At 34.6% G+C, this 15455-nt stretch overlaps 1 protein-coding gene across 1 annotated transcript; it reads left to right on the top strand.

Moving 5' to 3' along the window:
• The first annotated feature begins 218 nt into the window (after positions 1-218).
• Positions 219-14841, top strand: LOC135622233 (mitochondrial-processing peptidase subunit alpha-like). The gene is made up of 13 exons (XM_065123878.1): positions 219-381; positions 2111-2335; positions 2418-2714; positions 2794-2961; positions 3056-3223; positions 3340-3420; positions 3579-3645; positions 3849-3946; positions 6191-6263; positions 6344-6414; positions 6498-6547; positions 14290-14402; positions 14484-14841. Exons 1-13 carry the CDS (start codon positions 343-345, stop codon positions 14534-14536), a joined length of 1503 nt encoding a protein of 500 aa, XP_064979950.1. The 5' UTR covers positions 219-342; the 3' UTR covers positions 14537-14841.
• Positions 14842-15455: the final 614 nt, after the last annotated feature.

Genomic DNA, 15455 nt, shown 5'->3' on the forward strand with positions numbered 1-15455 from the left:
GTAAAATAAAAATATATTATACATGTAGGCTCGTGAGGTGGGCAACAAGAATGTCCTGTTAAAGTAAAAATATGTTGGATCGAATCGGCCGAACCGGGCAAACAAGGTAACGCCGTCAACAACGACGTCTGCCATTGCTGTGCTACAGAATATAAGTCTCGAATCAGAAGGGGCACTGAGTAACGGCGTTAAGATTGCCTCCTTTTTTTCGTCTCCACGGGAGTATAAAGCCACACACTCGGTGACTGCCCCTTCCTCACCTCGCCTCGCTTGTATCTTGTCTCCGCCGCCCCTCGATCCTGGTCAGGGCGAAGGCGAAACCTCTCCCACTACGATACGATCATGTACCGAGTTGCAGTTTCGCGCCTCAGGGCACTAGAGGTTTGTCCTCCGGGGCAGAAACCCTAACCCTAACATTTCGTTTCCGCTGTGTAATTGCTACCGGTTGTCGCGATCTTCTGTTCTGATGCGTTATTTCCTGGATTTTGTTCTTGTTCATGGCCTCGTTCTGACCAAAATGTGGTTTCTGATTGAATTTCTGAAGACGGAGAAATGACTTCTCATTTTCAAGTCTATATACACGCACGCGCATTCTGGCCTACTTGGTGGGGTTAGCAAATGATCTTCGAGCTTTTTGTTTCCTTAGGTGCACTTGGTGTTTTATGGGTTTCCTTCATTTCGAGGATAGAGATTCATCAGCTTGCCATCCGTAGAAGAGATGGATCGTGGTTGTACAATTTCATAGGTTGTATTTGTCTCAAGTGATAATAGTCAATCATAACATTGATAATTGATATCAGTTTGATTATAGTAGAGAAGTTTGGATCATGGTTGATTAATCAAAAGCTGGTCAAGATGATTTTCTTTTTTGCGTGACATGGAGCATAGTTGAATCAGATGAGATGTTGGGCTTGGGTATCTGTGGATGTGGTATGAGTGGATGGCTGCTTACTGGACTTGGTTTAAACTTGATTGAAAGAGTGACTTGTTTTTGGTTGATGTGTAGGAGAAAAATGTGGTGAATTTACTTTCTAGCTTATGTGCGGGGTATGCATGGAGGTTCATTTTTTGTGTAAATTTTGTTTTGTGAGTTCTAACATTGTAGGCTATTATATATTTTTCTTGTCTTCCTTATCCTATTAATAATGCTTTTTAGAGAATGATCTGGAGGAAGCTGAAACCTGAAGTTAAAAAATGGAAGCATCAGAAGAAAACATCTGCATAACATGATACTGTTGCTGTTCATGTCACTTTTGTCTGAACTTTTCTGCATGGGACATTCGGAAGCACAAACTGGAAAGAATATCCTGAGATAGACATAAAGCATAAGCCTTTGAGGAATGTATAAATTCCTTGCACAATAAATATTGCCACAATTGATTCTGATCCTTAAGTTAGTCAACCTTCTTTAAAGTTCAGCTCAAGGTGTCAACATGAGTCACAGTTTTTCTGAAACAATGTTGTTTTCTGAATATCTATAGCAAAACTTCTTGTTGTATGAGACATGGGGCTTGGGTGACAATGACCTTATTTATGCCTCTTCTATATCATTAGAGTTGAAATTGCTTTTGTTCATTTGGATGCCCTTTGCTTGTTTTTCTTTGAATCCTTTTATTACTGATTGATACTTCTATTTAATAGCTAAAAAAGCTTTCAAAAAGGTGCAGTAGAGAATCATAGGTGGAAATTTTTGGCTTTATGTACTGATTTTTGTATTGAATCTGTTACTTCAAGGTTCTCACTATGTGTGAAACAAAGCTCTCATAATTAATTTCTTCCATCTGAGAAATTTGAAAGCTATTGAGCTATGTGTTCACTTTTCAAACTAGGAATTTTGTAGTAAACTGATGATGGAAGAGTTATGGAGTTAACTTTTGAGTCACTTATGTGCGTTACAGAGCTAACTTTCGAGTTAATTATGTGTTTTTTACTGCTTTTAATGCTCCTTTTGTTTAATGGAATTTTCATCATATTCTATAGTAATTTTATTCTACCTCTCTGTTAAATAAAACATTGGAAATGGTTTAGTTTTTCACTTTTATTTCTATTGAACATTATCTCTTCTTCAGATATTTTTAACCATATCTTAATATTGTCACTTCTTTATCAGCATCATGCACGTGCAACTAGATATGCAAGTACGAGTGTTGCAAAAAGATCATCTGGTGGTTTCTTTAGCTGGCTTACAGGAGAACAGTCTAGTCAACTTCCTCCTCTAGATTTCCCACTTCCAGGTGTGATGCTTCCTCCACCTTTACCCGACCATGTAGAGCCAGGGAAGACAAAGATCACAACTCTTCCAAATGGTGTCAAGATTGCCTCTGAAACATCACCAGTATGTTCAATGTTGTCTTCTTTGTTTATTTCCCAACAATTGTCTTTTCATCTAATTGAACTTGTTTGGGTTCAATTATCAGAACCCAGCTGTCTCGCTTGGGCTATATGTTGACTGTGGTTCTGTGTATGAAACACCCTTATCATTTGGTGCTACACATCTCTTGGAGCTCATGGCTTTTAAAAGCACAACAAACAGGAGCCATTTACGCATTGTGCGTGAAGTAGAAGCAATTGGAGGCAATGTCATGGCATCTGCTTCTCGTGAACAGATGGGTTATACTTATGATGCTCTCAAGACTTACATGCCTGAAATGGTAGAGGTGCTAGTTGACTGTGTCAGAAATGCTGCTTTCCTAGATTGGGAAGTTAATGAACAGGTACTCTCTGGTGTCTGATATTCATATATCTGGTTTTGTTGGTGGAAATTGTTGATCTGTTTTTGGCTTGTCAATACAGTTGCAGAAAGTAAAAGCAGAAATAGGAGAAATTTCAAAGAATCCCCAGGGTTTGCTTTTGGAGGCTATTCATTCCGCTGGTTATTCTGGTGCATTAGCGAATCCTCTCATGGCTACCGAATCTTCAATAAACAGATTGAATAGTACTACTTTGGAGGAGTTTGTTGTGGTAATTTCAAGCTAGTTGTCACCTTTGACATTTTAAATAGTGATGGTTTTCTTGTCTGACATTTTCCTTTATTATTGTTTTGTGGAAATTCTAGGAGAACTATACAGCTCCTAGAATGGTGCTTGCGGCATCAGGTGTCGAGCATGAAGAGTTGGTATCAATTGCTGAACCACTGTTATCAGACCTTCCCATAGTGCCTCGCCCTGAAGAGCCAAAGTCTGTTTATGTTGGTGGAGACTACAGATGTCAAGCAGATTCTGATGTTCGTACTACACCATATTTCATTTTTTTATTCATGTAATATATTTTTCCATTTTAGCTTCATTCATTAATTCATTTGTTTAAATTGTCTTTTGGAAACGCCCCGTCTGAGAACAGAAGACACATGTTGCTCTTGCTTTTGAGGTTCCTGGTGGTTGGCGTCAAGAGAAGGATGCCATGACACTTACAGTGATTCAGGTTCAAATCAAATTTATCCTGAACTTTCCACACATAGTTGGGGATGATGCTCAGCCTGCTGTTCTTGTTATCTGCTTTTACCAGTTATTTTTTCTACCTTGTAATATTGTTGTTTAGATATTGTCCAGAACAAATCTCTTTTTTTAATATTGTTGCAGATGCTTATGGGAGGAGGAGACTCTTTTTCTGCTGGTGGTCCTGGAAAAGGAATGTACTCTCGGCTATGTAAGTTGTGAACAATATTTATTATCTGGTGTTATTGGCTGATCTACCTATTAGGTTGCCATTTCATACTTCCATTGGCTTCATTGAATTTTTAGTTAATCTATAAATTTGATGTACTCTTTCACCTAAGAGCCACAATATTATTCTTATCCACTAACATCTAAGTTTGGACTTTTGAGTTATAACTATAATGTTTTTTGCAGATCTTCGTGTCTTAAATGAACACCAACAGATCCAGTCATTCTCTGCTTTTAATAGTATATACAACAATACTGGCATATTTGGGATTCATGCCACTACTGTGAGTCATTATTTTATTTGTCAATTGTTTTCGTGACATTGTTGTCCTCTTATGACATCCTCTAGACTTATTTGTCGGTGTGGGCATTTGGTCTTTATACTAATTTGTCTCTTCAGTATCTGCTACTGTGCTTCTATGAACAAACAAAAGTTCAAATGCTTTATTGTAATTCTTAGATGTTACGTTGAGTTTATTAATAACATATGTTCTGTTGTGAACATTGGCTATGATTTTATAGTGAACAAAATTGAGCACTTTCCCTTGCTTAAGCATATACTGCACAACACTCTGTGGAACAACATATGGTATTGACTATGATGAAGTAATCGTTATGTTCATGAAATGAAGAATTCATAGTACGTTTGGGCAACTGATTCAAACTTCTGAAGTGGAATCAGCCAGGTTGCTTTTTTGGTCCTTCATATGATTTAGGATTGAATCTTGTTAGGGTCGAATCAATTTTACTTTCAGTAATTTGGTTTCAGTTATATGTCATATTACATCACTACGATGCAGATAGACCACTGGATATCAAGCTTAGACTCGGTCCCCGCTTGTCTGCACTAGGTTGCTGCTGGAAGCCAAACTGGGATGATAGGAGTTTGCTCGTGACTTCCTGTCCTGATCAAACAAGGAGTTGAAACTCCTGCTAGATGCAGGACAATGGCCTTTCATCTCTGCTTGGTGCTGAACAAGGGTCTTATGTTAAGTGGACAGGACTCCTGATTCCTGCTACCTGAACTCCCAGTTGGTATCTAAGGCTGAACAGGAGTTACTGCCCTAACTTTATATGTCTGTCCCTGCCTTTTTTCAGAGCATTAAAGATCTTAAAATAACAAAGGTGTCTATCAGCTGCCAAAACGCAAAAGAATAGTAGGATTTGAGGGTTTGGGGTAGCAAAATTCATACAAGTAGACATTATAAGGTTCCAGTAGAGCATCTATGGACATCTTTTACTAATTTTTAAGTTAGTTTATAGCAGTAAAATTTTCATTTCATTTTCCTAGTTTTGATCTTGGATGTCTTGCTCCCCTAAGTAGAAAAACTTAGTTAAGAGGGTGAAGTCCTATTGATCTGGTATTAGAGGAGAAAGTGATTGATGCACTAGATATCTTTTATATGGATAACCATGGCTCTGGAGTTGTCAACCGACATAACATACGTTGGATAAAAGCACCCATGTCGTCATCTGCTTCTGATGATGTATTTGCTCAAGTTCTGCAGCAGCTTCAAAGACTATTGGCTAGCGATCAAAGTGCTTGCCACTAAATTGGGAGAGCTTGATGAAAGACACAATGTGAAGGTCACACGATACAATATAGGTGCAGTTAGGGAGAGACACATTTCCATCTCCATTAAGTGCACGCTGTCACTGCCTTGACAACACTAGTGCCAACAGTTTCATGCTACTCGTGGTAAGGAAAATGCAGAAAAACCTTTGATTAAGGAGTTGACAAAGTCATGATAGTGTAACACCCGGATAGTAAGTATATACCTTGGCAACAAGGGGAGCATAGAGGATGGTTACAGTGAAGACACCATCGAAGAGGGTAGCTGGGAAAAAGTTCTAAGAAGATAAAAAAAAAGGAGAGAAACAAAAGATCAAAAGAGAAGGGAAGAAAAGCTACATTCAAGTAAATAAGAAAGGAGAAAAAGGCATTTCCTGAAGTGCCCAAACTAAGCATGCATAGGACTCTAGGCTTAGTGGGGGAGAGAGTCATGTAAGAAGTGAAATACAATGAGCAAACAAAAATATGGCTTCCACTTATTGTTTCTGTTTAAATACATGGAATATTGACAATGCATTCAAATACTTCTGGTTAAAGCTGTAAAAGATAACTTTCCAGTACACCCATTTTCAATGAAACGTCTGTTTCTATGATACCTGACTGACAAACTGATGTTTCACTTTGATATTTAATCATCCTATTCTAAATAATGCCATCAGGTGTATGGAAATCAACCTGGCACTGCCAAATGGCAGATTTTGGATGCCTATATATCATTTGCATATTGTCTAAATAATAAACAATAATAACATACTTAATAAAACAAACTAAGCAACAAAAATCTGTCTACATGATCTCTGCAGATTCAGTTACGCTGGCTGATGTTTTCATGTGTGCTTGTTTCTATTTAATGCCAATTTAGACTTCAAAAAGTTATATCACCAAAATGGCCTCTTTATGTTCTCATCTTCTTCCATTTTGAGAGTATCACTAACAATTGGTGGTTATCAACCAGAGTTCAGATTTTGTCTCTAAAGCTATTGATTTGGCTATAAGAGAACTACATGCAATTGCAACTCCTGGACAAGGTCTGTTGTTCCCTCTTAATCTTATAGTACTTATTATTTTTAAGCCTGCATTTATCTTTTATTTTTATGTTTTTCTACAGTTGATCAGTTACAGCTTGATCGAGCTAAAGAGTCTACCAAATCTGCAGTGTTGATGAACCTGGAATCAAGAGTATGTTTTTGATACCGCTTTGAAAGATTTTGGAGAATTGCTTTGTTTTTGTGCTCATATTCAGGACAATGTCTTAATTACAGATGGTAGCATCTGAAGATATTGGGCGACAGATTTTGACCTATGGAGAAAGGTATGCCCTTAACCATCACTTTTGATGTACTGGAGTTAGATGTTGTTACAATTGCATACCATGCATGTACTTGGTGTTTTTTATTGCTGCAGTCACATTAGCAGTAGATGTGAATATGGAAATGTTTGTGTAAGATTACTGAAGAAATCTGATGCAGCCAGAATGGAGTATGCAAATGTATCATAGCTTGTGCCATTGAATAGGTTCTAAGTGTGCCATACTCTTGCAGTTTGTGTTATATGGTTTTAGTATAAGCATTCCTTGAACAAAAGATGCACCATGTAGGTTGAGGATATATAAACTCGACCTAAGCGGAATGTTTCCTAAAAGGATCCTCTTTACTAGTATAGGTTTATGGAGATCAATTAAAAAGTAACTTACAACAAGTTTAGTTAAGAGATATGTAGCCAACTATTTGGGATTAGCTATATAGATCTTTTGTTGTCAGTGAGACATGTAAATATTAATATATTTAGTTATGTTAAAAGTACTTATTGATGCGAGTAAAAATTTTTATTAAATTTTTTTAGGATATTGATGCGAGTAAAGAAGTTAGTTCAAGAATAAACGATTATGATAGCAACTTGGAATATAGAAACATTTCAGGAAAGGGATTAGAATTGGTAGATACTATGATTAGAAGAACAATAAATATGATTAGAAGAACAATAAGTTGGTAAAGGAAAAATCTAAAGAGATTGATAGAATTAGATTTAAAATTTAGTATGCTGAAAAAAAATGGTGTACGAATTGTTGTTCATAAGAATCTAAGAATAATGTTGTAGATGTGAAAAGATTTGGAGATAGTTCTAAAATGTCTTTAGAATAATATTCTAGATGTGAAAAGAATAAGGATTTTAGATTTTGCAACTTTATATGATCTTATAAATGTAAATACCCACTTTAAGAAGAGGGATGAACATTTGATTACTTATAAGAGTGGCCATTTTTTCTCACTCAAAAGGTAGATAGAGTTACATGTAAAGTTATTACTACCGAGACATAGGTTGATGTTATTAGATATTTGTTGTAAAAAATTGAAAGAAGAAAAAGATAGTAGAAAATTTTAGTAGGATTAGATGGTGGAATTTTAAAGATGATAATGGGTTTTTAAGAATAGGATGAAGGAGACGACTTGGAACTTAGATGGGGATAATGTTAATATTACTTGTAATATGATGATTAATAAGATTAGGATCTTAATAAAGGAGATTTTTGGTGAAACTAAAGGGAGTGGTATAAATAACTAAAGAGAACAGTATAGCTTTAAGAGAGTTGGTGGTGGTGTGAATAAATCAGTGATTTAAAAAGCACTAGGCGCCAAGGTCCAAAAACGCCCGAGGCGTTAGGCGCTTGCCCGAGGCGCTAAAATATAAAAATATATAATATAATTAATAAATATAATTATTTAAATAAAAATATTATTAAATTAAGAAAATCAGGTACAAAATCATAATGTCACATTAATAAAAGGTCTTAAAAATCAAAACAATAAAATTTTACATCAAATCTATTGAGTTGCTCTGTACACTTGCCATTTATTCTGAAACCAAACAATAATTTTAAATAAATAAAAATTAATAGTATTAAAATAAAAATAATATATTATTAATCTAATAAATAAAAATACTATTATTAGTATACAGTTAGCAATATACTGTTAATATACTGTTAACAGTATAGTGAGAAGAGTGTGAGAAGACCGTGGTTGCTGAGGCGTTGATAGTCGTAGTTGGAGCAAGAACGGTGAGCGGCGGCAGCAGCGGGAGCGACGAGCGATAGCGGGAGCTGTGAGCGGCAGCGGGAACGGTGAGCGACAGCGGGAACAACGACAGTAGCAGCGAGCAGCGATTGTGGCAGCGGCGAGCAGAGAGCAGCGACAGCAGAGAAGAAATCTCGGCGGTAAAATCGCGAGTATTATGGTTGGGGAAGTCAGGGAAATCGCAAGAGGGAGCATGATATCGGTGATTTAGTTGGTTCGATTGAACCAACTAAAGCACCGGAGACCAACCAGACCTAATAATCTGGTTCGGTCATCTAGTTTAACCCAGGCGCTTGCCCGAAGCGCCTGACGCCTAGGCTCGGGCGAGCGCCCAGGCGGTGCCTCTTTGAAGCGCGGAAATGAAGCGAGGCGCTTGGCCCTCGCCTCGCCTGAGCGCCTATTGTAATCACTGGAATAAATTTAGAAAGCAATTATTACTAAAAGATTATATTTTAAAAATTGATACAATTGTAAAAATAAAAATTTTAAAAGATATAAAGAATATAAGAATGAGGCTAAAAGAGCCATTAGTATGACAAAATATATAGCTTATGATAATTTTTATAATAAATTAGGTACTAAAGATGGAGAAAAGGATATATATCAAATTTCTGAAGTCAAAGAATGAAAGTATAAGGACTCAATATTCAATACATTAAAGATGAAGATCAAATAATACTTATTAATGATAATGAAATTAAGTAAAAGATGTCTTAAAAAAATGAAAATAGCTAAGAGTGTGGGACTTGTTGACATCCCAATTGAGGTTCGGAAAAGTTTAGGAGATCAGGAAGTAGCTTGGTTAACTAGCTTATTTAACAAAATCATGAGATTTAGAAAGATACCTAATGAATAGAGAAAGAGTTTTTTAATGTCAATTTACAATAATAAGGGTAACATACAAACTATTCTAATTATAGAGGAATTAAAATCATAAGTTATATTATTAAATTTTGAGAAAGATATATCGATAGTAGAATAAGACTTGAAATAAATATCTCCAAAAATTAATTTGGTTTTGTATTTGAAAAATCAACAGTAGAAGTTATTTACTTATTAAGACAATTAATGAAAAAGTATAGAAAAAAAAGATTTGTATATGGTTGTTATTGATTTAGAGAAAGTCTACGATAGAGTCCATGAAGATTTATTATTGAGTTTTAAAAAAGAAAGGTGTATTTACCAAGGTTCGAAATATCGTATCGTACCGGTGTTTCGACATTCGCTCGGTACGGTACGATACTATATATCGAGCGGTATATCGTTCGGTATATCGCTCGGTATTTTTTATATATATATATATATATATATATATATATATATATCCTTCTCCCACACGGGGTGACATCACCTTTTTCGGCGACGTGACTTCGCTTTAAAAAAAGAAAAAATATATATATACACCGTTCGATAACGGGCGGTCCGTGTACAGGTCAACTGTCGGATCGGTATGTACCGCCCGGTACGAGCGATATTATTCGAAACTGTATACCTTGGTATTTACTAATTATGTTGATGTGATTAAGGATATATATGGTAATGTAGTTAGCGAATCATAGAGTGTGTTTAGTGAATTTCCTATTAGTATAGGATTACATCAAGTATCCATATTAAGTCCTTATCTTTTCGATAATGAATTTACTAGTTATTTACAAAATAGACCTTCTTGATGTATGTTATTTGTTAGTGATATTATCTTCTTTGATGAATAGTCTAGATGGATTTAATTATAATATTGAGTTGTGGAGGTAATCCGTAGAACTAAATGTTTTAAATTAAGTCAGACCAAAACTGAATATATGAGATATAATTTTAGTAATAATAGAAAAAAATAGAAGGATATAGTTAAGTTAGAAGGGAAAGGAGTTTTTTTAGATAAGACCTCTAAGTATCTTGGATCAATTATTCAGCAAGATAGAGAGATGAAAATGTAATTCATAGAGTAAAACATGATAGTTAAATTGATGAGGGGCATTAGCAGTCTTGTGTGATCATGAGATACTTTTGAAATTAAAAGAATAATTTTATAAGATAGTTGTTAGATCAATAATACTTTATGGATTCGAGTGTTGGGTAGCTAAGAAACAACGTATATATAAAAAGTTTGTGTCGTTGAGATCAAAATGTTGAGGTGAATGTATGGAGTTACAAGAAAAGAAAAGGAATATTTTTATTTGTGAATAATTAGCTATCGTATCGTTATAGAATAAAACGAGAGAGAATCGTTTAAGATGATATGGACATTTTTATTCATGAATAATTTGGTGTCGTTTCAATCATGGTATGCAATTTCAAATGGTACCGCCCGGTACGGGCGGTATGTACCAGTACGTGGACCACTCGCTACCGGATGGACCATGCTACAATGCTATAGTAATACACTCTAGTAGTGCTACATTGCTGTAGTAAAAGGAAATAGCTCAGTAAGCCCTGGTGTACTGCTCGGTACGTCGGTATCGTATCGTACCGAGCCAACCTCGAAACACCGGTACGGTACGGTATTGCATACCTTGGTTTCGATATAGGATAAAATGATAGAGAAGTGTTTGAGATGGTATGGACATGTGCTCATGAGACCTTAGATGTGATTGTTAGAAGTGGTGAAATGATTAATGTTAGTGGACGAGGAAAGATAGAGATAATAGAAACTATAAATAAGGACTTAAAGACTCTTAACTAGATATATGATTTTTTTATAGATCTCATTGACGGTGATAGATCATGTAGTCGACCTTAAATAGTTGGGATTTATGACTTTGTTGTTGTTGTATTAAAATTTTTTTAGGTCTTCATGTATCTCTCCTCACATCACTTACTCGAGGGCATGTCCATACCATCTTGAATAATACTTAATTTATCTTCTTTGAAGCGATACCTAATTGTTCACGAATTTTAATATATAGTTTTTGCTATCTTTCATAGTTACTCCACTTGTCCACCTTATCATTCTTATCTCAACAACATAAGCTTTTTGTATATGTTATTTTTTAGTCATCCAACACTCAAATCCATAAAGCATTATTGGTCTAATAATTATCTTGTAATTTTTTTTTTAATCTCAAAGTTATTCAATGATCACAAAATACTTCTGGCATCCCTCATCATTTTAATCTTCCTATCTTTACTTTATGAATAATATCTTTTTCAATCTTTTTATTTTTATTGAATAATTGATCCAAGATATCTAAAACTTAGTGGAATTTTTGGCCCATTCAACTTAACTATATCCTCCATTTCTAGTATTACTAAAATTGCATGTCATATATTTGGTTTTATTTTTATTTAATCTAAAATCTTTAATTTCTGAGGATTGTCTCCAAAACTCAAGTTTAAAATTAATTTCATTTATAGTCTCATCAATTAGGATAATATCATCAGAAAATAATGTACACCAGGGAGCAAGGACTATCATATTGTATACCGAATCTATATCGATCGTTAGCTTGATTGGCACTTTTAGTTTCTAAGGATTATCTCCATAACTCAAGTTTAAAATTAATTCCATCGACTCTCATCAACTAAGATAGTATTATCAGAGAATAACATACACTAGAGAGCAAGGATTGCCATATCATGGATGGGACTTATATCGATCGTAGATCGGATCGATATGTACTAATCAGTACTAGTGTGTCGACATATATATTCGTGTTTCAAAGACGAAGAAGGGAAGAAGAATAGGAAAGCATAGTGGAGGGAGGAAGAAAAAGGAAGAAAGGGAGGTAGTAGAGGAGGAGGAGAAAGAAAACGAAGAAGTGGAAGTGGTGGAGGAAGGAAGAAGAGGAGAAGAGAGAAGAAAGGAAAGAAAAGATGAGGAATGAAGGAAATTAAGAAAAATGGGAGTGTGCTGTACGATTGAAAGACGTTGGTTGCAATGATGACGACTTCAAACTACATTGGTTGTAGCGATAGCGATAGTGACTTCGCGAGAAGAGGCTCACGTTTTTTAACCCTAATTGCTATTTATTTTTCTTTTTTAATATTGAATTGGATGGGCCCCATCGTTGTTTTAAGTTTCTTTTATATTTCTCCCTGAGTTGGATTATATTGCTCGAAATGGAAGCGGTTTGCGTATTGGTCCATGCTTGGATTGGTATCTATCGTCCATTTTGTACGTCATTGCCAAGGAGGTTTATCATGTAAATGTCTAATAAATTCATCCATTATTAATGTAAAAAGTAAAAGATTTAATATGGATCTGTAGATTATAGTCCTATACTAATAGGAAACTTGCTAGAAAAATTTTCTATATTTCAAACATTAGTGATCATCATACATATCCTTGACAACATCAATTGTCATCAATACAATTAGTGAACACAAATTTTTTTCTAAAATCTACCATAATAAATCTTTATAAACTCTATCGTAGGCTTTCTCCAAATCAATAAAAATTATATGTAAATTTTTCTCTATATTTTTTCATTGTCTTAATAAAAAGTAATTTACATGAAAAAATAATTTATTTTGACCTGAAACTGTAACAAGTCATAAGAAAATTTTGTGAGTTATAATTTCATGCTTTCGACATAACTGGGATGTATCTAAGAAGGATGGACTTTTATGCAGAGCTTAATATAGTTAATCTAAGGATAACAATTAACAATGACATTTTCATTTTGGAAAGTATCAATTGGATAAGTTGCCTTGTAAAGCCTATTTAATGTCAATCTTGCCATGCATATGCAACACCTATATCGCATCCTTACCAATAGCTCAGTAATAAACAATGATTGCATACTAATGACAATAATGTGTCACAACATGGCATTCTATCAAATTTTTCTTGAGCAAGCTTCCTCTATTTTATCAAGTTCCCAACTTGACTGCCATGTATTGGAAGTTTCTTCATGCAGGGACATACTTTCTATTAGTATCCTTCTGATTCTTTGCCAAATGAAGGACAATCTTGAGAAAATGCTAGAAATAACTAGGTAAACAAAGTGTAGTTGAAGGAGTTCCATTAGGATAAGAGGTTTTCCTCTCAAAACATACAACATGGTTACTTGCATTCCTAGACTTCGAACCAGTATGGGCAGTATTATATCTGACATGAATAGGCTTGAGCGTGATGGATTTGATTGGTCTGAATGATTACAGAAACTGTGACTCAAAGATTTAGTTGAGTCACATAAACGTAGGTCTTTAATGCATGTTACTTCCTACTGAAAAATTAAAACAAATAAGTTTGCTATTATGTATAATCATTGCTCACAGTTAAAATTTTTAAAACCAAGGGATGTCATCTCATGCCGATGGGCCATATCATTTGTTATTCAGACCGGTACACTTCAGGGTTGTACTAATTTCTTGGTATATAAATTATATTTAGATAAGAATAATGTGTGTGTAAGACATAAATGAACAGAAATTCTAGGTAAGTTGAAAAATTGAACGAGTGGGTGAAAGAGCAGGGAGGGAGGAGGATTTGAAGGGCCAAAATAAGACCCAACAATCAACAATCAAGTTGACCTTTGGGACCCGATTTGGCCTGAGAGGGGACCAATATGGTCGGTAGCTGTCATGCTCCGTATGCTTCCATAACAGCGTACCATCTGAAACTAGCCTGTCTGTGTACTGGCACTATTTCATATTGCATTGGGTGGTATGTCAAACCATGTTTAAAACCTTCCCCAGTCAACACAAATACATGTATGCAGTAGGTCAAACAGTTTAAGATTCCCCAGCAGCCTGACTATTGTTGTCTAGTGAAATCTTGCCATTTTTCAATCTGTTTGCCTGAGTAGTTTCTTCTCATCAGAATAATATATTACATAGTATAAGTATTGAATCTGGAAACACCGTTTCTGAGAATTAAATCTAGAATGCTGTCTTCCAACTATTTGTTCAGGAAGATGAGTTTTTTTTTATCCTCTAAAATTCAGGAGGTCAACAATGGCATAGAATAATGTCCTGAGATGACAAACACTACCATGTTTTTATTTGTAGCTCATCTTCCTTTTTGTCTTGACCTTGGCAGGAAACCAATTGAGCATTTCTTAAAAGCCATTGATAAAGTAACTCTCAAAGATATTACCACCATTACGGAAAAGATCATCTCTTCACCACTTACAATGGCATCTTGGGGTGATGGTATGTTAAAAAGATCAAAATGGACTTTGTTTCTTATCGTGTTACCACTCCATTCCTAATTACTTGTTACCTTTCTTGTAGTTATCCATGTTCCAAGCTATGAATCCGTCAGTGGAAAGTTCCACTCGAAGTGAATGGTTTCCCACCATCAGTGAGACTTTTGACAATTTTGAAGCTGCAGATAGGAAATATGGACAATATATGGGCATTCCAAGTTTACGTTAAAGTTTATCACCTGTGTACCAATAAATTTGCTTGCAAATTGCCATCATCACTTGTCTTCAGCCTCATCTTGTTAACTTTGTGAAAAACACAAAGGCTGAGTTTATTTCCCATTGTTCCAATTTTGTGGCCGCTTGTCATTTGGCCACGCTGCTAAAAGGTGAACTTCGATTGTTCTTTTTTTTTTTTCTGAATATCAATCTGTTCAATTTGTTCAGTCCCGTGAAACCTTTGATTAAGTTTACTGATTTAATTATTTATTATACTTACTTATATTCTAAGTTAAACATATTTTCGATATCGGTTTCATTGAATAAATTTTTGTATCATTTCTTCATTTTGAAAGTATTAATTCATTTCTTTTTTTTCTTTTCTTCCTCTTTTGGTGTTTCGACAATTCTAACAGTTGATATTAGAGAAGTTTTCTTAATAGGACGGACTGCACATGAATTAGGATTTTTTTTTATTTTTATGAATTTTGATTTATGAAATGTTATTGAATGTGGTTTTCAAAAATTCTGTAGATTAATGAAATGATTTAAAGAAAAAAAATATTATTTTTAAATACTAAAGCTATGAACATTTTGTTTTATACTTTAGATAAGAATGAGTTTAATCATGTTTTTATGTGAAATTTTATATGATATTTGACACATTTTAAGTTAGTTACGAAGGTATAAGTAAAGTTAAAGAATCTAAAATTAATCTCTTGGTATAAAGTTATGAATAAAGTCAAGTGATAATTATTTAGAATACACTCATTTTATGTATGTTGTTAATTCTTTGAGCTCTTGGTAAATATTTTATTAATAAAATTTTAAGATCTTTTTT

This window comes from Musa acuminata, chromosome BXJ2-9, assembly GCF_036884655.1.
Source record: "Musa acuminata AAA Group cultivar baxijiao chromosome BXJ2-9, Cavendish_Baxijiao_AAA, whole genome shotgun sequence".
NCBI lineage: Eukaryota > Viridiplantae > Streptophyta > Magnoliopsida > Zingiberales > Musaceae > Musa > Musa acuminata.